At 56.3% G+C, this 24,506-nt stretch overlaps 1 protein-coding gene across 2 annotated transcripts in view; it reads right to left on the minus strand.

Annotated features, from left to right (window-relative positions):
- SYT6 (synaptotagmin 6) overlaps window positions 1-18,737 on the minus strand; it is a 51,723-nt gene extending 32,986 nt beyond the window's left edge. Inside the window, exons 1-3 of one of the 2 annotated variants that reach the window (XR_006656848.3) lie at window positions 18,575-18,705; window positions 7,426-7,691; window positions 5,455-6,013 (exon numbers count right to left, since the gene is read on the minus strand). Coding sequence is in view for 1 of the 2 variants with exons in the window: in XM_045203671.2 (XP_045059606.2) it covers window positions 5,455-6,013; window positions 7,426-7,774; window positions 18,575-18,737 (1,071 nt within the window). In the remaining variant the exon portion in view is untranslated. Of the gene's footprint in view, window positions 1-5,454; window positions 6,014-7,425; window positions 7,775-18,574 lie in introns of both variants that reach the window. The other variant, XM_045203671.2, reaches the window with a different exon arrangement.
- Window positions 18,738-24,506: the final 5,769 nt, after the last annotated feature.

The raw sequence follows: 24,506 nt of genomic DNA on the forward strand, positions 1-24,506 counted from the left end.
AGGAACACATGGCCTAGCTAGGACAAGAAATAAAATAGGAATGACAATAACCAATAACCAGTCAGGTCAAGTGGCGGGACTGAAGTGGGGGTCAGGCCTGGGAGTGGTGCAGGGACCCACAGGCGGAGCTGGAAGGAAAGGCACGTGCGAATGTGGCTCGGGATGCTGCTCTGTGACAGAGCTGTCCTAGGCATCCTGTCTGTGTCTTTTATTTAACTTGCTACGTATGACACCACCATGATCTGCATGCCATGATTATCACCCCCATCTTGCTGATGTGGAAACTGAGGCACGGTTTAGATAATGTGGCTGAGGTCTGAAAGCTAGAACATGAGGAAGCTAGAACACAACACAGGTTTGTTTGGCACCCAAGCCTAAGCTCTCTGCACACAGCTCTGCTCACTCCCCGGCGGAGTTGCTCCAGGGAGACACTCAAGCCGCTGGCGTCACTTGCTCCCTGCCGACTCGGAGTCCAGGCTCCCCGGAAGTACACGGAGCACTCCATCAGCCCCCAAACAACACACACATGCACACGTGCAACACACGTGTATACACACGTGCACACACACTCTGACCTGCCGGGGACCTGGCAAGGCAGAAAGACAGCTGAGTCCATTAACACCAAGCACAACAGATATTTATGGCCCCAATTATAGCCTTCGCCTCCCGCCGCCGCGAAGGAGCTGGAATGGCGACAGGAATAGTACGAGCACCGAGGTCTGAGGCCTCTGTGGCAATAACTGTAAGATTAGAGAGATGTTAGCAAACCTCAGTGACAGCGGCTCTATTAGAATGATAAATTTACAGCTTTATGTGGAAATAATGAGACTGGGGGCAGAAGAGTAGGGGAGGGAAGAATAGGGTGACTTCAGCCAATCAAAGCTCTGGGTGGGGAGAAAGTGACAAGCCACTGGGAAAGCCCAGCAGCCCATCAGGGGACCTTAGCGAAGCTGGGCAGGACAGTGGAGGGGGTGCATCAGGGCAGCCCTGCCTGGGGATGGCGTGGATTTAATGAACTCTCGTGATTCCTTCCCACGAGTGGGCTTCTCAATGGGATGGAGCAGCGGAGGCTGCCGACTGCCCTCGCATGTCTGCTTTGCCTACTTCTCACAGCCCTGTGGCCTGGAAGGGGGTGCAGTAGCTCACCGGTTGCCTAGGCTCCGCCGGAACCACCTGGAGGTGGGGAGGCAATTGTCCCTGTGGCTTCAGGTTTGCAATGAACAAAGAGCTGGACTCCTCGGATGCACATTCCTCCTCACTAGTCTCGAAGCTTGTGTTCAGTGGTTGTGAGAAGCAACACAAACACTCCAGGTTTCGCTACTTCAAACCACCTGGAACAAAGCCCAAGACAAGGGACACGCCTGGTTCCACCTGTCAGGGCTGCATCTGAGTCTTTGATTCAAGCATAAGAAGCAACAAGGGGGCAGCATTCATGGACTCATGTGACCTAGGAGAGCCCTCCTGGGCCCCTTCTCCTTCTAGCCAGACTGTGGGTGACTGACCCTTCACTTCAATCCCGACTGGTTAATCTCTTTGCCACTTCAGACCTCTGAAGGGACACACAGGCTGGGTCTCTCCCCACCAACCCTGGCTCTACCCCTTTTCCAAATGGCTACCTCCTCCAGGAAGGCTTCCCAGGTTGACCGAACCCAACTCCTCTGCTTCTTTAATGACCCTGCCCTTGTGCGCCAACACAGATGGTCCCTGACTTACAATGGTTCGACTTAAGATTTTTTTACTTTAAGTGGTGTAAAAGCTACATGTGTTCAGTAGAAACCGTACTTCAACGTTGAATTTAGATCTTTCCCTGGGCTAGCGATACATGGTGTGCTACTCTCTCGTGGTGCTAGGAGGTGGAAGGCAGCCCCAGCTCCCAGTCGGCCACTCGATCTCGAGGGCAAACCACTGACACAGCACGGTGTGTTCGTGGTGTTAGGGGATTGTGCCCAGCTGTGGGCTAATGCAAGCTCTGGGTGTGTGTAAGGCGGGCTCGTCTAGGACGGGATGTTTGGTAGGTTAGGTGTATTGTACGCATGTTGACTTGCGATATTTTCAACTTATGAAGGATTTATTGGGACAGAAGCCCAGGATCAGTCGAGGAGCATCTGTATGTGGTTGTAATTGGATTAACAAAGCCATTGGTCTTTCCACAAGAATGTGCGGAGTTCTTACATGTGCATAAAATGACATGCTCGGCCCTGAGGGGACAGTACAAGAGAAAGCTAAATGTGGGACAGAAGTCATTCCCAAGCCACTGGGAGCAATTGGCAAGACAGAATATGATTCGGGATATAACTGAGGGACAAGGAACACAGAGTAAATCTGGAGGAGCGATGGCTGACTTCAGGGACGCTATAGGAGGTGGGTGGGTTTGGGCCGGGGGGCGGGGCATGGGGTGTGCGGGGAGAGGCCTGCCTTCCAGGGGGTACCTTGTGTGCAAAGGCAAGATGCAGGAGGCAGGAATGCCGGGCGTGTTCAGGGAGCAGCCTGCGAGGCTGAGGAGCTGCGGGGGTTCTGAGCTTGGGGCCCAAGTGCAGCTCTTGGGAAGAAATTGGCAGAGGGCTGTGCTTGTCTGTAGCACCCCTGCCGCGCTGGCTGCAGGATTTCACATACACCAAGCACTCCATCATTCCTGCTGTCTGTGACTTGGGCCTCTCTGGCCTCAAAATAATTACAAGCTTAGAGTCAGCACCAAAAAAAAAAAGGATAAAAGCATCAGCCTTCTTTATTTCCCTTCCCCTTCTTTTGCCTAATGCTTTGCCTGCTGGAGAGGTCCCCGGGGGGGCCTCACTTAGGTGTGACATCCAGTGCAGACAGACTATAAACAAGACAGGGAGAATGAGCCTGGTCACTGGCTCCCAGCATCGGACACTCCCAGGCCTGGACACCCTCCGTTTTCCTGGACTCGCTCTGCTTCTGGCTAGAATGCTTCCCCTTCCTCTTTGCTGATAAGTTCCTCCCCGCCTAGCTTGATGGCCCTCCTCTGGGAAGCCTTTCCTGCTGCCCTAACTCTCAGGTCTCCCAACCTCACACAGTGCATAGTATTTGCTACTATGCTTTGCTCGTCTCTGCAAGGACGATTCCCAACTCTGTAATGAGATGACACATTCCTGTGCGTGAAGAAGCTGCTGTCTTCCTCACCACCCCCCGCCCCACCCCCCAGCCCAGTGCCCAGCACAGGGTTCTACTCAGAGGAGACGGAGGAAGACTGTAATGATGAGGAGGAGGAGAGTAGCAACGGTGATGATTTGTCCAGCACCTTTGGATGATTTGCCTTTTTTCTGGAGCTGGGCTGTGGAAGGGGAATGGGACAGGAGCAGGGAGAGCCACGGAGTTCTAGGATCTCGGACCCTCGCATCCAGGTGAGGGGTGTGCTTGGGCAGACCACTGCCTCTCAGGCCCGGAGCCGACGTCCCAGGAAAGGGAGCACTCTGGTGAGAGGGGGGCAGCCCTTGGCCCTCGTGCCTGCCTGTCTCTGAGCCCCTGGGTCTCAGCCACAGTGTGGTGGTGTGGGGAGGACTGAGCTGCTTTTCTCTCCCTGCACGGTCACTGTAATGAAGGTGTTGCCTTAAAAGACCACCAGGGAAGAGCTGCTCCAGGCGTAAACTCCAGAGTGACTTACAGAGCAGGGCTGCGGTGGCATACCGCCCCGTCTGCCCGACACATCTGGTCCCGTCCATCGTCCCTGCCGTTGGTGCTATTCTGGGGATGACATTTCAGGGAGGTAAGGGTGGAGGAGGTACTGGGACATCGGACTGGACTTGTCAAAGCTGGCACCAGCTATGAGAATGGGGTGTCCCAGAGACCCTCCCTGGGGCAGAAACAGGGCCCACCAAGTTTCTTTCTCTCTGAACGTAACGAGATTCTTACCCTTTTTTTTTACCAGAGCAGGGCTGATTTTCCCCGCCTCTCTCCTCAAAAATTCAACTTAGAGATAATGGGTGCTGACCACCAAAGGGAGGGTGTGCCGGCTGAGCGGGGTCACCCGTGCCCCAGAGAAATATCAAGGGAGACAGTCAGGCAGTTAGCACTCAAGACGCCAGGTGCAAGGCCATTGGTGCCTTGTGGAAATGCCCCTGCTGGCCTCTCAGCTGCCTGGGTGGACTTGGAGAGAGACACCCTGCCCACACCTGCAGGGTGCAACCACATACCTCCTCACCCAGTGCCACCCAGTGCCCTGGTGCATGCCGCCTACACAGGACCGAAGAGCCCGGAGCTGGCCTCTCCTATTCTCTGTGCCAGAACCATCCTCCCTCCTCTCCTCAGCTCCTCAAAACCTGCTGGGTAAAGTCCAGTTGCGTGTGGACAGCCCAGCCCCTCTCTCCCGCGTGGGGCCGAGCCAGGTGTCCTCTCGGGCTGGCTCCCCCACCTCCCAGGCTGGCCTGGGCAGGCAGTGCCTGCGAGAGGGAGCTCTGCTGTGGGGTGGTCACCCGCATTGGTCATTAAGTGCGCCCAGTGCCCCCCGGGCACACGCCAGGATTGCCTTGCCCTGCTCCCTTCATATTAGGAGCTGTCACGTCTTGCTTTGGCTAATGCATGTGAGTGGAAGTGACACGTGCCACTTCTACGCGGAGGCTTTAAGAGACAGTGCAGTTTGCCACATCCCCTACCTCCTGACGTGGTAATGGGAGCGCATGCCGAGATGGAGCCTCTGTCGGCCTGGAGCCCTGGCCAGCAAGGTGGAGAGAGCCCCGGCCAGGCTGCAAACCCGTGCGGTGTGAAGAGAACTGAAGCGTGGTGGCTTTAAGCTAGCGCTTTTCAGCCTGTTTCATCTCGCGGCGCACGTACACTAATTACTAAAATTCCGTGGCACGCCGAAAATCATACTCTATCTTTTGTCGATGTGACCAAAAATAGGTATAATTTTGGTTCATTCACACTGGAAGGCTATTGTTGTGTTGGCTGTTGTCACTTTTTGATTTGACAGTCTAAGGGGAACGAGGTCAGTGCCCCTGACTAAATAGTCAGGTGTTGCGCGTTTTAAAAATTCTCACAGCTCACCGGTTGAAATCGCTGCTCCAAGCCACCAGATCCCAAGCCTGCTGCTGCCGCATAATCTGGCTCATCCTAATTAACGCAGCCTGTTCTTGATTGCCTTTTCCAGGATGCCGCTGTCTGACTCAGTCCAGGGGCCTGGCCCAATCCTTACCCACGATCAAAGACACATGTACCATCACTCTGTAGATGGTAACCTGAGGCCTAGCAGGCAGAGCAGAAGCAATAAACATTCCCTTCCCTTCTCACCTCCTGGGGGCTCTGCTGCCTCCACCCCCACCTGGGGCAGAGCGCAAGGACTTCCCTTGGGTGGATTGGGCCAGGGGTCAGTTTCTGCTCCCCCTTCATATCCTGAAGGATGAAGGCCCATCTGCCTCCAGGGGTGAGGGAGCTGAGGCACATCCTGCTCAACCCAGAACCAGGAATCTTCCAGAAGCCCAGAGGGCAGGCTGTACTCACACTTGTGGCGTACTGGATGTCCTTCCAGATGGAGGTCTCCCGGGACAGGTCAGAGGCCTCAAAGAGGTTGTCCAGGATGACCTCCCCGATCATGTCGTGGCGGGAGAAGCGGTCGAAGTCGAAGACGCTGAGGTGCAGCTTGCGGTCGGCCAGCTCCTCGTAGGGCACCGGGAAGTGGAAGTTCTCGTCGAAGGTGGGGTTCAGGGTCTTGCGGTGCACCCGCGTCTGCTGCTTGCATTTGCGGTCGGGCAGGAGGTAGATCTTGACGTAAGGGTCAGAGCTTCCGCAAAAGTCCTTGGCGGGGAGGTCGAAGGCCTTCAGGATGCGCACGATCAGGGTCTCGGTCTCGTAGTCGTAGCGCAGGCTGAAGTTGATCTTCCCGCAGCTCTTGGCGGCCTCAGATTTGGCATCGTCCCCGTCCACCGACTTCTGCTTGTACAGCTCGGGCTTGATGCGGCCAATGCTGGTCGGCTGCTCCGCCGCAGGCGGCAGCTCGTTGCCGTAGTCCACGCTGGAGACGTGCATCTGCCGGGGCAGGTGGCGCTTGAAGGACGTGTGCCTGGCGGAGGGCGGGCGGGAGGGCGCAGAGGGCGTGGTCAGCGCCCAGCGGGACTGGAGGCACGCAGACCCAGACCGGGGCCTGGCTCACCCATTCCCTGGGGACCCCCTTTCCCTCTGCACGCACGTTGTGCACATGTCGTTGCATGTGGTACACCCCTTAGTGTATGTAAAGTGGTTGGTTGCAATGGGGCCGGGTATATAGTAAGCTCACTCAATGGTAGCCATTATCATTTTCCCTGCCTTTCTGCTAACTACCTGCTTTCTAGGTTTCTTTCCCACTAGACGTGACTCTGGTTCCCACATTAAACCATGAGATCTCTTAAGAGGAGGACCATCCTTTCTTCCCCTGGATGTGGCTGGCCACTGCCCCCCCCCCCCGGAGTTCACATTACTGGGCTTTGCTGCCAGACTGTAGAGGGTAATTCTGGCTCTGCCACTGTCTAGCCATGTGACCTTGGGCAAGTTACTTAACTTCTCTTCGATATAAAATGAGGCTAACAATTGCACAGGATGGCTGTGATGGTGAAATGAGCTCCCACATATAAAGCACTTGCTAGAACAGGGCCGATGTGTAATGAGTGACATCCTTAGCTCTCACCATCAGACAGATTCCTTCACGGGCTACTCACAGCAGCCCTAGGAGTCGTTAGCTCAAGGTTACGGTTTGGGAAAGTGAGGCTGGGGAGACACGAGCAACGTGCTCATGGTCATGCGGTGAACTCTGTAGGTGGGGCCCTGCACTCTGATTCCTGGCCTCCTTTCTCTGGGCTGGTCCGCTGAGAGCTGGGGGTGGGGCAGGACACCGCAGGGACCCAGGAACCCACAGGAACCCTCAGTTGTGAATAAGCACAAGGCCTCGTGCCTGCACGCATCGCTTCTTTCAGAAGTGTTTCTGGATTGAGAGTAGGTTCTTGTCGTTCTGTGGCAGTTGTTGGTTTTGAATTTTCAGTTGCAGAATGCCATGCATCCAACCGCTGCCATGCAGGGAGCTCTGCCAAAGGTTATGAGGGAACCCTCTTCCCAAACCGTAAGACGCTCTTGCCCTGACCCCCGCGCCCTGCAGACTGCATCTCCGAAGCGTTGTTGACATACTGCTAGATGCCCCCTGAACTTTTGTGCCTCTGGGCCTTTGCACATTCTCTTCCCTCTGCCGGATATCTTTCTCTCCCTCCAAACACCCAACACTGCCCACCCACCCACACAGCACCCCACCCAAAAGGTCCCCCTTTCCTGAGGTCTTTGCTGGCCCACCTCCTAGCTGATCACCGGCACGGACCGAATCATCTGAAACGCTCTCCACTCAGAGCTCACTTGTTGTTATTTCTGGCCTCTGGCCCTCGCAGGCTGGGATCTCTACTGAATGCGGGAATGGGCAGGTGCGGGGTTAGGGAGGGGGGCTGCAGCCCTCACCTGGTGGATGACGCGGGCTCTGTGGTCTGTCTCTGCAGCCGCGTGTGACGCGCGATGTGCTCTCTGACCGACATCTGCACCTCGGCGGGGATGTCTGGGGACGTGTGGCTGATCTTCACGGCCGCCTCCAGGAAGCCCAGGGAGTGGGGGTCCTTCAGCTTGTCCGCCATCTTGCCTCTGCAGCGGGGGCTCCGGAGGGTTCCCGGGGGCGCGTCAGCAGAAGAGGGGCTGGAGGCCTCCTTCTTCCTCCAGGGCGTCCAGCGCAGCTTCCAAAAAAGAAAGAGAAAAACTGCCACCAGGGCCACGCCACACACAATCACCACCACTGCGAGGAGGCTGACAGAGGTGCCTGCCCTCGGGGAGCCAGGCGGGGAGGGGCAGCGACACGCGGGGTGGGGGGTGGGGAGCAGGGAAGGGGGTTCGGAGAGGGAGCACACACAAGGGACAAAGACGGAAGAAGAGAAAAGAACGGTCGTGAGAACTGCTGCCTGGGCGAAGGGGTGATGGCTGTAGGGCTGACACTCCACAGGCCACTCGCCTTCACGGCTCTGACTGTACAGCCCCGCCCCCCCACCCCGGCCTGGGGCGCACCCTACGGCTTTCTGGGCTGTATGCGGGAAGGGAAAGTAATTTGTGTAACAGCCTCAGCAAATGTGCACATTCGCGAGGCATTCACATTTGGATGCTGTTTGAATTTCTATTAGAGCAGTCACGCCGGCCAGACTTCGAGCAGAGTCACTTTTGCGCGCAGCTCTCTTCCTCAACAGGCTGAGGGGCCTCAGCGACCAGAAGCTCCAGGAACTCATCCATCCCCTCCCCTGCCCCCGCCGAGCGCAGAGCAGGAGCTCAATAAATGGTCCCGGGGTCGACTTGGAGTGAGAGAGATCGCGCATGATCGCTCTGAGGCTCCGGTTAGGTCACGTGCATCTTCTACACTCAGAACTCTGCGCACAGTAGGCTCCACAAATACTTGTATTACGTTGGAACCCAATCCACATAGTCTATTTCGAAGCTAAGTACAAATGACCCCTGCAGCTGTCTTTTTTCCCATTGCTGTGGCTATTTGAGAGTTTCATAGTAAAACTGGCATTTTTGAACGTTGTTATTGGTTCAAGGGGGGTGCTCTCTGCCCCACCCCCAGGCCATCCCCAGGCCACCCCTGCCTGCAGGAGGGTGTCCGTATCCCCAGGGAGCTGTGAGGATGCCTCCCTTCAGGAGGAGTGACTGAGCAGACCTCCCGTGCACTTTTCAGAAGGACCTCTGAGTGGAGGGCTGGAAGGCTGCAAAGCAAGGGGCCCCTGGCAGGTGCACGCAAAGGTCGCTGTGGACAAGCCAGCAGAGAAGTCTGGTGCAGCAGCTTGCATGGTGATTGGGAAATTGAGAAATTCCACCACTATGACCATCACACCAGATTTTTTGCTACTTTGGCAAAGGACAGATGCCTTGGTACCTGTCCTTGAGCTCACGCATGGTGGGCACGGGTGACTCCCTTTGGAAGGACGTGTCCTCACCAATTCTCCCTCTTCCCTACCTGGCCCCTGCAGGCCTGTGAGTTTGCAGCCTCGGGATTATCCTGTCCCAGGGCCTTAAGAATCTTTTTAAGGTGAGAAGTGACCCTGCAAGTACTGAGGCAACGCTGTACTTCTGCAGATAAGAGGAGTGGTCCAGAGAAGGGACTCGCCTGGGGTCAAGGTCAGACACAGAGCCTGGATGGGGGGCCTGAGGTCCACCGCCCAGCCTGGGGCTCTTGCCACTGTCCCAGCCTGTTTATCACTGATTAAGCTGCAGGCGACTGGAACCCTGAGATTTTTATAGCCGTCTGACTCAGGGCCTAGCATAGAAACTGGCCCATGAGAATAAATGAGTAAATGAATGAATGGCACATAAAGAAGCTGTAATTATCTCTCAACCAACATTTACCGAGCACTTGCCTTGTGCCAGGTGCTAAGCTCTGCTTGGAGTACCGAGATGCTAAGTCCCTCTTGGGGGGACCCAGAGCGCTCTCATAGCACACAGGCCTGGGGAGAGCGTCCCCATCCAGGGGATCTGACAAGGAGGTGAGAGCATCCGCTACCCTCTCTGGGGAGCCAGCACTGCCTTCTGACCCTCTGGCTGTGAAGTAATGGCCTCCATCAGCTACCACCTTCGCGACTAGGGATTAACGGCAGAGAACCCTCAAGTCCTTAGCCACCGGCACCAACCCCCAGCCCCCTGCACAGAGACACCGGGGCCTTTCCTTGGCCAAAGGAGCTGGGGTTAGTCCTTCCCCCAGAGACTGCCAGGGACGGGGAAGGCTGGTTCTAAGTCATCTTGTAGACTCAAAGCCTCTGACGTGGTGTGCACCCACCTCTGGGACACAAGAGAGAAACATAGAAGGTTTTTAAAATATTTATTATCTTAAAATAAGACATCAAGCCCTGCCTGGGTGGCTCAGTTGGTTGGAGCATTGTCCCGTACACCAAAATGTTGCGGGTTCCATTCCAGGTCAGGGCGCATGCTCAGGCTGTGGGTTTGATCCCTGGTTGGGACAAGAGGCAACTAATCGATCTTTCTTTCTTACATCGATGTTTCTCTCTCCCTCTCTCTCTCTCTCCCCCCTCCTCTCTCTCAAATCAATAAAAAACATTTCCTTGGGTGAGGATAAAAAAAGATATCAAAATTTTAACATACATACGGGTTGATAGTAATAGTATTGGATCTAGTCAAGTTATCGAGTGTTACTACCTCCCAGGCACAAAGCGCTTTTTGTGTACCCGCTGATGTCACACTCTCCATGGGAAGAGGAATGGTTATTGTCCTCATTTGCAGATGAGGATGCTGAGGTTCCGAGGACTAAACTGATTGCCCAGGGTCACACAGCTCCTAAGCGGTGGGCCTGGGGTTCGACCCAGGCCGTCCAGCTCTGCAGTACCCAATGCAAGGACGCGTGCTATGTACATCATGGGGGCAAATAACATACACTGGAGGTCTTAGAACACTTTTGGCTGTTATGGGTTGGTGATCTGAATGTTTTGGAGACTGTTTCTTCAGGCCCGTAGGCCCCTGGGGTTCGCAAGGGCCACCACAGACAGACGTGTCCTTGCTCTGAGTATCTGGCCCCCTCTAGACCCCTCTCTGCTCTCTGTCGCAGCTGCTCTGGGTGCCTTCTCCACAGTGAGTCATCTTAAGACAAAAGGTATTTCTAGGGCTTTGGCTTTCTTTTGATCATACATCTTACTTGCTCTGGTAATAATTAGAATTTTAATAAGGAAGGGGAAGAAACGGGGGAATCCAGAGAGCACAAAGTGCATTTAAATGCTCAGCCTGACAAAAAACTGAATTCATAAATGAAAAGAGGGGTGGGGGAAGGGGGTGGACCGAGGGAATCAATTTTTCCTTGGCGCGGTTGCCATTTTGAAAGCTTCTCCACGTGACCTGGCTGCTGTTCCCTCGAAGCTGTAAGGGAGGCAAGGGTATGGATGGTTGGGAGTCAGCACCCCGCGCTCAGTACTGGTTCTGTAAGCCCATGCGGCCGCCTCTGCCCACAGGATCTCCTGCCAGGACCCACGACAGGCAGGCAGTGGGGAGAGAACCAGGTTCTGGGCTTCACCCGCACAGGGGACACAAGGAGGTGGCACGGCTGGTAGGAGCAGAATTAGGCCGGGGCAGGGGATCATCGCACAGGACTCGGCCCCCTTCAAATCAGTATATGTGGCCTTGAACGCAGCCAGCCTGATTACAGGCACGCTGAGGCTGGGAAGGGTAGGTTTTGGAGGCCTAAGAACTGTGTGCAAAGGCCCACACCCCCTAAGACACGTACCTTCCTACCCTGGGCCCACTGGGGCCGCCCACCAGGGCGCGTTGCCCTCTAGTAAGCCCCAGGCGCGTGAGTAGCCTTCAAAGCCTTTCCCCCACTTATGTCTTGTTTGACCCACAGCCCTGGGAGGCAGGTAAAATTTTGATGGGACAGCTCAGCCACCATGTGAGTCTCGATCCAGTGCATTTCGTATATATTCCAGGCACCAGCTTCATGACAGAAGAAAGGTGTGCCTCTATTGAGGGGGAAAGCCCACGAGGCGGGAGAAAGTACTTCCTAAGTATTGGTCTTCTTCCCCCATCTTCTTCCTTCTTTATTTTCCGTTCAGCCTCGAGAGAAAGATGTACGGCCCAGAGTCAGACTGGGCTCATTCCATGCCTGTTCTCACTGGCTTTAAACTCTCTGACTTTGGCAGGCTACTTACTCTCCCTTGGCCTCAGTGTCCTCATCTGTAAAATGGGTATAATGACAGTGTCTACCTCGGGGGGCATCGTGAGGTTTCACTGGGATCAGAAGTGGATCAAAAGCACTGAGGAGCTGCCCTGGAAGGTGGGCAGCAACATCCTAAGTATTAGCTATTTCTATTAGAAGTAACTATGTCCGCCAAGTCTAGTTTTAAATATCCCCTAATTTTGAAATTTGTTTTGTTGGCAGCACACCTACAAGCCGTGAACCCTCAGGCACAGAGATAGCTTTAATTGTGTCATTACAAACCAGGAACAAACTCACTGGCAGAAATAGTGTAGTTGATATACAGCTAGGTCTCTCGATAGCGCAATACATAATGCATACATTATGAAGACTCTCACATCTCCAAGTCTCTCTGTCAATACTCATTTGCTCGATACTTGTCCAGTTGTTTTGTTGTTGCTGTCGCTGGTTTTGTTGCTACTGGTGAACAGGAGTGAGCTCCAAAAGGAAATCAGGGACAAAAAGTCCACAACTGGCAAGGTGCTGTGTGTTTGCAAGGTTTTCTTGGAAACTGGGGGAAAGAAGTCCGGGACTCAATACTAGGTGTGACACACTTTCGTTCAGGTATCAGAGGAGTCCAGTCTTCCCGGGGCACCTGGTGTGGGAAACCACACTGAGCAATTACCCAGCAGCCTCTGGGAGAGCAAAGAGCTATGGAACTGGGCTTAGGAAACACCTGGTGACCTGGCCTGAGGAGGGGCGCATGGCTCCTGGGCGGGCTGGGGGAGTGGATTTCACTGGGGTCAGAGCCGGGGCGGACAAGCCCGGGGAGCACCAGAGCCAGCATCACCGCAGGGCACGTCCGCCCACGTTTCTAATTGCGTGACCTTGGGCAAGTTACTGAACTTCTCCAGACCTTGGCTTCTTCTTTCATTTACTGGGGGTTCTAAGGGTCCCTCCTTCGCAGAATCACTGTGAATATTAACTAAACTAAGATGAGCACAGTTCCCAGGACGTGGTATTTCTTGTAATACCACGTAGCTTTTTGGTAAAAGCTCCCAAAACATACACTGCTATTGTTCTTCACGCTTTGTTTTGGTGGAGGGTAATCATTTACTGGGTACAGAGTGGACCCAAGACGGGACCCTCTGGGGCAGGGGAAGGGGACACCAGACCAGAGGCAAAGCATCAGAGAGACCTCAGGCCCCTTGTCCCTTCTGGGAAGTTAAGGTCTCCCCGAAGACCTTCAGGGCAGGAACTGCTTGTCACCTTAAGTGGGACAGTCTGGCAGGGGTGATGGCTGCGTCCCTGGGAAGTGCTAGGTTATTAATCCAGGGCTTTCTCATCTCCTCCCACCCCCTACCCAGACTGACACTTCTTTCTCCGAAGACAGAGCCCCGGGCCCCGCCCCTTCTCTCCACCCACAGCGTTAGGATTCATGGGCAGTTCTTATCGCTTGCTATTGTCCTCATTTTTCTAATGGGCTTCCAAGTCAGGAAAATCCATTTCGTAACAGTAACAGGCATTTTTGTTAACAGATTGTAATTGAAAAGATAAACTGGGACGAGGAAGCAAGAAGAAAGGACTGCTTTCCCTGCTCCCCTCAAAGCCAGAGGAGGCTGTCTGCGGGGCCGGGGCTGGCGGACCCTCAGAGGTGCGGGTGCTGGGCCAGGCACAGTGGGAGCTGGGGGGCCCAGAGCTGTGGGTCAGACGCAGGCAAAAACAGACAAGCACGACCCAGAGACCAAAAGCAAAGACAGAGGGGCTCACACAGTGGAAGGGGGCCTGGTCTGGGAATGGAGAAGACTGGGCATTATTACTACACTACGAACACTAGTAATATTATTCGTTACTTCTACATGGTCTGCATTGCACCTGCTTATATTATCTCACTTAATCTTTTAAGCCTCCCTAAAAAATTATTATTCACCTCTCAAAGATAAGTTAACTCAGTGTAGAGATATTAACTAAGAAACTTGTTCAAGAGAACATCACATTAAGTGGAAGAGCTGGAATTTGAATCTGGGACTTTCTGATGCCAAAGTCCAGGCTCTTGAGCCAGGCCTCTGAGGGGACTGGAGGCTGAGCTGAAGAACGGCCAAGTTGAAGGCTGGGCAGAGTAAGCGAGGAGGCATTTCTTTGTTATAATCAGGGAAGGGTGGGGGGCAGCCTCTGCTCTTTGCCCTGATGCTGCAAACCTGGGCAGAGCCCTGCAGACCAGGATGATGGCCAACTTCCTCGTCCCCATCCTTTCTTCTTCCCTGGAAAGTGGAGACGCTGCTCGTTACCCATCAGCCTCCAGACCAACAACCGATGGGCCCTGGAAAGTCTCGCGCGGAGATGCACCTGAGAGATAGCTCTCTGTGTGTGTGTGTGTGTGTGTGTGTGTGTGTGTGTGTCGTGGAGACGGGGGCCCTGCTGCTCTGAGGCTCACAGATGTGGGCCATTAATAATGAGCTCCGCTGTGGCTTGTAAATTTATTAGGAGAACCTGGTGTAATTAAAATTCCGGGTTAGCAGGAGGGGGAGCAGAGAGACTTTGCTTTCTTTCCTTCTTTCAGAGATCCAGGCCAAAGTACCGATGGGGATAATTAGCAGAGTCCAAACAGAAAAGGAATTAATGCTCCTGAAAAAGCTGTGATGGGGAGAGACAATGCTGGGCTAATTACGGCCGCACCAAGCTTCATGACAGGGTGCGCTTCCACCTTCATTAAGGGATTCAGAGATAACACGGAGACGAACGTGGAGTGGCACAGCTAGCAGAGCACTGGCATTCGCTTAGCAATTATTAGTATTATTTTGACAGATGGTGACTGGTCAGGGCGTGTGGTCCCTCTGAATGTGGAGATCATGGCCGGGGTGATGGTGGGGGGGCAGACAGAGAGCCAGAAAGATCCTTTACCCTCTGCCCCTCTCTTCCTGTTTATACCTGCAACTAGTCAGAGGAAAGGTCTCCTTGGGTCCATGGGGAGCCAGAAAAACAGACCAGCCATAGACAGGAGGGAGGGATGAGGCGGTGTCATACACCGGAAGCGTACAGAGCTGGCTGCCCAGCTCGCCTGGACTTTCCCAGGCCCCTCTGATTTCACTTCCGGACTGTGGCCCACTCAGTCTGTCCGTCCTCAGGGGCCACTTTTTCTAAGTGGGACCAGCAGGGAGGACACCAAGCTCTGGCAGGTCTCTCCCCCACTCCAGACAGCCGGACACAGACCCTGGAGAAACCTGGCCTGACCCAGAGGCCTCAGTCTCAGGCATCTGTGGTCATGTGTTATATCCCCAACTCTGTGGACAGGGAGGACAGGGTAACGTTAGAACAGTTGGAAAAGAACACATCTTTTGTACACAGCTTGGAGGGATGGGGCATTCTGAATCTACCTCCCCCACTCTTGAAGCTCCCGCAATTAGAGGAGAACTTCTAGAACATAAATCCAAGCACCCCACATACTGGACCCTGGTTCTAGAACCCTGAAGCTCAAGACACACCATAGTGTCAGAACAGCACCGTGCAAGATTCTCCTGCCAGAATCCTCAAAGGAAGGCAAAGTCTACGGAATGCCTTCCTCCCAGCGAGAAGAGAGGGGGTGGCTGATTACGCGGCTATAGAAACAGGACTTTTGTGTTTTGGTTCGCAGGCCGGCACTCAATCCACTGAGCCACACCTGCCAGGGCAGGACTTTTGTGTTTTGATGAAATGCTGTGCATTTACAGTTCCTTCACAGGCAGGAGAAATATTATCTGTGTGCAAACGACCGACTTCAAAGCCAGGTAGCCGGATCGTGGAACACCTCCGGAGTCATTACAGAAGTGAGCAAACATCACATACATCTCACCAGGGTTCGCCAGCAAGAGAAAACCGTCGCTGGCTGCTGGCCTGGGAGGGGCAGGGCAGCTCAGCATCTCCCACCAGGTTCCTGCATTTTCCGGAAAACCTCTGAACCTCCCTCTGCTTACTACACCTCAGATCCAGAGCTCACACTACCCACACCCAACACTCTGCAACTTGTCCTACAGAAAAAGTTGAAAAAACCAGTGGAGAGCCGCCTGCCAATGTCCTCTCGTGGGGTCAGGGGAGGGTATTAAGGAAGAAAGCACACCTTTGTCTTTAGAGCTTTTAAAGAAAAAAGGAGCTTGCCTATTGCTGGGACAGTTTGGGCCGAGGTGTTTCCAAGCCGGGGTCTGACTGACTGAGATTCCCTGGCAGCTCCTAGCACAGACCCTGCCTGGCACAGAGGGCGTCCTAGGGAGCGAGAGTAGACTCCGCATCTCAAGTGTCGAATCTCAGGGTGTTTCTAGGAATCCCGGGAACGAGAGACGTAGAGCGGGAGGAAAACGGGAAACGTGCAACGGTGAAGGGGACTGAGCGTGCACGAGCCACTTGCATTTTTCGTGCAACTGCAAATAATTAAAAAAACCAACCAACCAACCAGCAGACTCCCACTGGAGAATCTGCACCCAGGCAGTGGCTCTGGGATTCTGGGAGTAGGCTGAGAGGCCGGATACCTGGGGCCCAGTCCCGAGTGCCACAGCCTCCCCCAGACCCTGAGCTCACCGGAACCCCAAGACCCCGCAGCAGTTCTCAACCCCTTTCTTCCTTCTGCTCTGATTGAGGACCTCCTTCTGCACCCCCAGCCCCTCTTCTTGACCCTCAGTCTTCCTGAGGCTTGTGACTCAGCAGCAAAAGTTGAAAGTTCCTCGGGGCTGCCACTCAAACTGGAGCAGCCTTCCGGGGAGGTATACTGATTCACCTGAACCGTGGGCTCTCACTCCTCAACCTTCTCTCACCCTCGGCCTGGTGTCCAGGTAGGTACCTGTCACTCCTGAGGACGAGGAGGTGTCCCTCTGGAGTCGGAAGGCCAGCGCCTCCAGCTGTCAGGATGTGCTACACACATGTCCCCCACCCCCAACTACCCGCACCCAGCATTTCTGCCCCGGACAGACAGGAGGGGTAGCTGCCACCCCAGGTGGAGCTGGACAGGTGTGTCCTCACCTTGCATCCCCTTTGGGGTTTGAGGGCTCAGGACCAGCATTAAGGGCCATACCGGGGAAGCATCATTGGAGGAAGGATGGAATGGCCAGGAGGCAGCAGGAAGTGACGCCCTGCCTGGGGGAGACGAGTCCTGTAGGTATGGGGAGTTGGTGCAGGAGGTGAGGGCCCCGGAAGCCAGTGTGATAGTACTTACTGGGTCTAATCTAGTCTTGAGATTTTTCAGGAGGAAGAATCAAACCCTACAACCTCCATCAGTGTACCACCCTCTAAAAGTTCTGTCCCCTCCGCTGTAGGAATCAGCCCATTGATGAAACACTCCCAGGCCAGAGAGAGAGAGAGAGATAGAGAGAGATAGAGAGAGAGAGAGAGAGAGAGAGAGTGCAGCGCCCCAACAACAGCGCGCAAGGCTGAGGGGGTCCCGCCTCAGGCTGCACAGACCCCTCACGCGCAAGGCTCCCCTAGGCCCGCTGCTGCTGCCGCCCGCGTCTCCTCTATCCCCAGAGGCCCTTTCCTAACCCAGGACCTCCCTGTACCTCTGACCTTTAACCTCACGTGAAAACAGGGCCCTGGAACCTGCAGCCTGCGGGAAGCTTTCCCCAGTTGGACCCGCTCCCCGCACCGCCGCTCCAGTCTCGGGGTTCTGGTCCCGGTAGAAGCGCGTGGAGACGAAACTCCCGCCTCTCGCAGCCCCTTCCCCCCGTTCCCGCGCCGGCGGTGCTCAGCCGTGGGCCACCTCCCCAGACCACTCGGCCCCGCGCCACCGGGGTCGGGGTCGGGGACCGGGAGGGCTGGAGTCTGTGGAGCGCCAGGCGCCCCGGAGCCTCGGTCCCTGCAGGACCTCCCCGCCCCCACTCCGCATTCTCTCGAGGCCTCGCGCTGCACCCCACGCCCCGCCCCGGAGGAAACGCGACCCGGCACTCCCTCCCGCCCGGGACCCTCCAGGCGTCGGGATCCGGACAAAGAAGCGCGGCTGCGGCGGGCCAGCGTGGCCGCACGGCTCTGCCGTGGCAGGTGAACACCCGGGGCCCGCCGGCCGCTCGCTGCCCACCCTCCCGCGGCTCCCGCCGCCAGGGCGCGACGCGCCATTCCCGCTGTCGCGACTCCGAGGAGGCGCCGCAGCTGCGCGCCGGGCCCCGGCCCCCGCGGGGCTCGGGCCCCGGACTCACCGGCTCCGGCGAGCTCGACTCGGTTCGGGCTCCCGCCTGGGCTCGGCGGCTGCCCGGGGCTGCGTCGGGCGCAGGGTCCGCGCCGCTCGGGCAGGAGGCGCCCGCTAGGCGAAGTCGGCGAGAGGCACCGACTCAGCCGCGCACCGGCCGCGAGTCCGAGTGAGTCAGAGAGACGGAGGGAGCGAGTTCGAGGGGCGGGGGCGGGGGGCGGGGGCTGCGACACCTTCCCCGCGCCCGCCCCCCCCCCCCGCCCCGGCGGAGGCGCAGGAGCGACACCCGGACACAAAGCCCTCGTGCCAGCCGCAGCCCCAAGTTTCTCCCCGAGGGACCCGGGGAGCTCGGGCCACGTTCCCCGAGAGAACAAACGGACGGACAGACGGACAGACGGGCCCCGGGACCTCGACCCCCGCGAGGAGACATGTGACTTCCTCGGCCGGGGTGCCCCTGGTCTCCGGCTCGCTGCACGGCCCCCTTCCCTGGCAGATGGCCCGCAGGGCGAGGGGAGACCGAGGGAAACTGAACCCCGAGGGCCGCCGCACCCCGGGAGCCCAGCTTTCCGCGGGGCCCCCTGCAGGGGGCAGGGGCATCCTCTCCTCCGGGTCCCCTTCGGTCTCTCCCTTCGCCCTGCGAGCCACGGGCCAGGGCCCTGGCCGCGGCTGGCTGCGAATCCAGAATCCGGAGCCGGAGTTCTCTCTCCAGGTTCCCGGGCTCCCGGGGCCAGAGTTGCGGGGGTCGGGGGGCAGCCAGGGCGACCCTCCGGGAAGGGAGCGGGCCTCGGGGTTCGCGTTACCTGCGTCGGCCGCGCTCGGACTGCGCTCCGGGGGCTGTAGCTCGAAGCTCTGACAAGTCTCCACGTCCAGCCCGAGAGGGGGCGGCCGGGCCCGGCACAGCGAGGCCAGGACAGCGAGCGCCGCCTGGCACCGAGGCCCCCCGGCCCCCCGCACCCCGCTCATGCCCCAGACACTCCGGCCCTGCGAGCCGCCGCCGAACTCGCGCCGCTGCCGGACTGGGGCGGGGCAGGGCGGCCCCGAGAAGACCCTCCCCGCGGCTGGCCCCTGCGCCTCCGCTCGGCTTTTAATCACTTCCCCACGGGGTCCCCGCCCCTCACGTGGCATCCCGCGGCAGCTGGCGAGTCTGGCGCCTCGCGGCCGCCCCCTCTGCACGCAGCGACCGGTCTGCGTCCAGGCGGGCTGGAGGCACGGACCCCGGCCGCCCCGCTGCCGGAGGGTGCGGGGCCCTGGAAAGGGCTGGGGACCCGGCTCCGCATTCGCGGGCTGTGCGACCTTGGGGCCTCTCTGGGCCCCGATCCCCCCTCTGTAAGGGAGTGCAGTGGTTACGAGAGCTTCACGTGCTGCCTGGGGATATAAAGATAGTGTTTGTGACAACGCTGGGTACGCTGCCACCTGCCACACAAGTGGCAACGAAACCGATAGACGCCTTCCAGAGAGAAGGACGACCGGCGGGGGGCGGGAGGACCGTGGCCGAGGCTCCTGGAGGGAGAAGTTAGTCCATTTGCCCCAAGTCCCAGTTTCGGAGGCAGAAGACCCTCCGGCTGTGCGGCATTGCGAACTGCAAAAAGTCTTTCCGAGCCCCGCAATCCTGCGGTCCGCGGTACCCGCGCGTTGCCATGGCGACGGGAGGCAGCGGCCGTCTCTCTCCATGGCAACTGGAGGGGAAAGTTTCTGGTGAATAGGAACAGGGGGCACTTCCAGAGGGCGCTCGGTTCCCACCAGACCCACCTCCCTGTATCCGTACAGCACCGGGGAGATAATATACGTCGCAATTAAGCAAAGCGAAGGCCAGGAAAACCAGAACTAAGCGGGAGGATGGAGGCTGGAGGTAACGCAGGACTGCACTCCGGCAACTGTGGCCTGAGGTTCGCAGCAGGTTGGCTGAGGAGCTCCGAGGAGCTTCACCCGGCTCTGCAGACGGACAAGCCGCCCCCAGGCGCGGCCCTGCAGGGAGGCGGGTGCCGCGCGTCCTCCTCTTGCGGGCGAATGGGCCCCTTCCTATGCGGGGCTCGCCCGAAGCTCCAGGCTCGCGGCCCTTCGCCTTCCCGGAGCAGCTGGGAAGGAAACTTTAGCTGGAGCCTGTGGAAGCCGTGGGACTGGTGTGTACCCGGGTGGCGGGTGGGGGAGGAAGGACTTTCCTCCTAATTAACACGGTAATTTCTGAGTGGCTGGGGCGGTGACTCATGTTTCGGCGGGAGGAGGTTCGGAGCCCCAGCTCCTGCCGGCCCGCACCATGCACCATCTGCACCAGCCGCGCTAGCCCGCCCTGGTTTGAGCACAGCGGACAGCTGGTGACCCGAGGCCAGAGGGCCAGGCGAGGCCTGAGAGGAGGACCCCGACCTAACCAGGCGGGTGGTCCTGACAGGACGCGGCCCCTGGCTCTGTCCACGGTGCTGAAGGACCCGTCGGTACAACGGTCGCAGGGGAACAGGGTTAAGGAAGGGGTGGTGCGGGCAATTCCGGCGAGTTCTCAGCTTCTGCCCTGACTCCTGCAGTAGGAGAGGGCTGGAGACGCAGGTGGGAGGAACTGAGCGAGCCTGATCCGGGCGACACTGTGCAATCCAGACCGCCTTCCTGCAGGAGGTGTTTAGTTACTATTCCAAGAACAGGTGAGTCTGTGGAGTCCCCATTCACCTCCCGGTGTTTCTAGAACCCACCTGAGGAGCCCAGGGTCCCGTCACACTCCCCTCCACCAACAAATGCAAAGCTCAGCACCTGTGCGACGGGAGCTCAGAGGCCCCTCGTTACAGGCTCATTAGCAGTTTCTGAGGAGGCAGGTTTGTGTTTATACAAAATACAAATGTGGAAGAACACTCTCTGCCCATGTTTATGGCACCTCTGCCACTCCTCCCCCTCTCGAGTTCCCAGGGAAATTCGCAGAACAAAGCGCCTTGCCTTGTCTTTGCAGAGAATGAAGAAAAAAAAAAAACGAAAAAGAAAAAAAAACCCACCACCACTAGGATTCCAGGGGCCCAGACCTGTGATGCAGAGAAATCAATATTTTGCTTAACAACCGGGGGGGGGGGGTGTGTTGAAATTTACATCTAAACTAAAGGCAAAAAAGCCTGTTTGGAGCAGAGCAGGTGGCAGGAGATGAGAATTAACAGATAATTTCTCATTGTTCCTGGACTCAGCCTCCATGCTCGGCAGGCAGTTCTGCAGCGTGTCTGGTGCCCGGCAGCAGCTCTGGACCTGGCCTTTCTCAGCGGAGCAGGGAGAAGGAGGTTCTGCTCTGACAGGGCTGCAGGAAGGGGCTGGGGCTCTCGGCCCGTCAGTAACGACTGGAGGTAGAGTGCGCGTGAGTGAGCGTGTGGGGGAGAGACACAGAGAAAGACACCGAGACAAAGGCAGAGACCAGAGAAAGAGAGACAGCGAGGCAGCCATAAGACAGACACTGAGAGAGAGATCAGAGAAAGAGGGACAGAGGGACCGGCACGCACAGCAAGCGACATGTAAAGGGACACTCATTGAGAGAGGTATAAGAGAAACTTCTTTTCTTACAGGAAGAGAAAGCCTCACCCTAGTGTGTCTTCCATGCCCACTCCCCCAGGTCAGTTGCTGATATCTGTAGTCACACTACAGCCACACAGCAGGAAAAAAAAATCCTTATGTAAAGCTGGGGGGTTTTCTCTCTAGAACCCCCTTCTTCCACAAGTCCACTCTTAAATCACACCTGTACTTCTTCCTGTATAAGGAAACCTAATTCAGACTTGCAGGGTCCTACCCAGACCCAGGGAGGGAAGGCGAGGACAGAAGTGAATTGTTGCCCCTCAATGCTGTGTCTCAGGGAAGGACCATTCTGAGCTTTGGCTTAGGGGTGAGGAGAGAGAAGGAGAAGCAGAGACAGCATGGCATCGTGGCAAACGGGCGCTGGGCAGGGCGCCAGCAGGCTGGGTCCTGGGACTGGTGCACCAGACCAGCCATGGGGCAGCCACATCCCCTGTCAGGGCATCACTTTTCTTGTCTGCGAGATGATGTGTTGGAATGAGGAGCTCTTCAGGGCTCCTTCCAGCAGCAGAACTCTACAGTTTTACATGGGGGGCGGGGAGGAAGGAGGTGGACAACTGTGGAGCCGTTTTTCCTGGCGCTGAAGAAGAGGGTGCTGTTACAGAGGCCCCCGCTAGCTTTGCGCTTCCCCTCTTCCACGGCCCTTATCTCATCTGTAGCCATGGCTGGAGCCTCCAGAGTCTGGGACCTGCCACCACCACCCCCCTCCACCAGCCAGACTGCTCCGAAGCAGAGAGGAGATTTGGAGGTGGCGGGCACTGCGGTATGAAAGGGGGTTTGAAGCAGAAACCAGCGACCACCCACTCCTTTGCCCTCTTCTCAGAAAAGCCAAAATGCACACCCTCTGCCCCCACCCCCACCGCATCCAGGCCTCTTAGGCCTGATCGCCTTTGGACAGGTTCCCACCCCGCTCTGAGCAGCCATGTCCTGATGAGTTATGTTACAAACAAAACAACCAAAAACAAAATAATTTCTTTAAATAACGTCTACCTCAGTAGGAAACTGCTCAGGCTGTAGGCGGAGAGAATGAGCTCCTTTGACATGAGCCGACGTGTCATACTGTCTTCACACGTCAATGCGATTTCTAAATAAGGAGCCCTTTCCCCCTCCCCTCCCCCGGAGATGTAAGGGGAGCGAGCTGAGGTGCACAGCGGGGTGGTCTGCCCTGCAGGGGCAGGCGGAGAGGCAGGCACAAGTGGGCTCCTCGCGAGGCCACACCAGGGGGCTCTAACCCAACCTGAAGGGCTTCCTCTCTCCCCCCACCCTCCGCACCCATCTCCTGACTACTGAGGCCCGTGGCCACATTCTGCAAAGGTTTTTTTTCTAAGAAAACAGACATCAGTTGAACCTGCCCTACTGTCGGGGGAGAATTAAGATGTTGTCCTACATTGGACAACATTATTTTATGTAAACTTTATAGTAACTTTATGCCATTATTTCAAATAAACTCTGCTATGGAATCTCTATGGGGTTTCAGCCAGAAGAGCTTTAACAGTATTTCCAGTGGAGGCCACCCTCTGCCCCCATCCCCCACCCCAACATGGCAAATCTAGCCAAAGCCGGGTGACTAATGCAAACTCTATCATTCCGAGGCATCATCAGTGTTTTCTGGAATTCCTCCCTGCCTGAAAAGATGCAGAAGCCCAGAGTCAATGACCAGTCTGGCTTTCATTCCAGGAAAGATGCTCAGCAATTCTCAACACCTGAGCCAGGGGTATAGTTACCTATCTCTCATTCCGTCCCCCACTCAGAGGTTTCGCTTCTGTTCTGTGCTCTCTGCTCAAGCATACAGTGTTCCAGGGCAGACCTGGGAGGGCCGAACAGGGTGTGAGCTCCCAGCAGGCTGGGGAAGCAGATGCAGGTTCAAAGGCAGAAGGCGCCATCATCCTGGAAACAGCTTTAGAGCTGGACCTGACCCTGGTGGGTCCAGGGTTCTCTCTATTATTTAAGAAGTAAGAAAGATATTGGAGGGAAAGGGCTGGGAAGGAGGCCAAGTGCACGCCTCTTCACACTGGCCTTGTGTAGAAGAAAAAGCTCCGGTGACCTGTGTTCAAGTCCCGGCTCTATCACTTACCAACTGTATCACTTTAGCTTTCCGAACCTCAGCTTCCCTGTCTGTAAAATGGGACAAATAAGGCCTGATTTATATTATACAAGGATTGTGTGACCTCAGATTAGGTTAACATCCTAATATACTGTGACTGATTCATGGCAGGTGTTAAAACAAATGACAGTTCCCATCATCCCCTTTCCATCGCTCAGATCACAGGGGGACACCCAGCAGGCACACTGCCCCGAGGTCAACCCTTACTCTTCCATCGGGCAAGTCCCTAAAGATTGCCAGGGGGGGAGTTTATCTCATGTAACCCTATAACAAACCCAAGAGGAAGAATGGAGGATGTTACAGTCCATTTGGCAAGTGAGGAAATTAAGTGACTGGCCCCAGGTGACACAAGCTTGGAGGTGGCAGAGAATTGGAATCCAGGGCTTCCGACTCCTGGTTACTGCCCTTTCCTTATACTGAGGAGGATGCTGAGGGTGTGAATAATTTTACTTCTTTTACCAAAAAGGTTATAATGCTTTAAAACTGACGTTTTAGCTTAAAACACATTTGGAAATGCATTGCAAAGCAGTGGAAGATTGATTCCTGGGTCTCTTTGCAAAGCCTGTGGCCATCTGGCCTGAGCCATTTCAACAGCCTCTTGGACCCAGATGCTGGTCTAGAGAAAAGATAGTGTCGTCGATGAAACACAGGCCTGGGGAGGACAGCTTTGTGGCTCGGAACATGTTCGGCTGCTTCACTCTACACAGAGACAGGACTCCTGAGAGGCCAGCTCGGGGACTCTCTGGATTGCGTGTCCCGAGGTCACAGCCCCGCTTCCAGGAAAGGGCCAAGCCCAGATTCCTGTAACACCAGAACCCCAGGGACTGGAATCTTCCCCAAGGAGCCTGGAGAGGGTTAGCCATCTCAGGACTCTGGCTGTTCCACTAATGAAAAGAAACCAGATAAAATGCCAAAACTAATTAAACTGACAAATCTGAAAAGGCCCTGTCAAACCTAGAAGTCTTTGTCCTTGATTTCAGCAGAGCCCAAGCAGGAAAAATCAACAGAGCCTGTTTGGGGTCAGGGGCCATCAGCCCCCCCCGTGGAATTGGGGGGGCGCTGTACCTCCTGAAGACAACAAATCTGTTCCCCCAGTTTCG

This window comes from Desmodus rotundus, chromosome 12, assembly GCF_022682495.2.
Source record: "Desmodus rotundus isolate HL8 chromosome 12, HLdesRot8A.1, whole genome shotgun sequence".
Classification (NCBI taxonomy): Eukaryota; Metazoa; Chordata; class Mammalia; order Chiroptera; family Phyllostomidae; genus Desmodus; species Desmodus rotundus.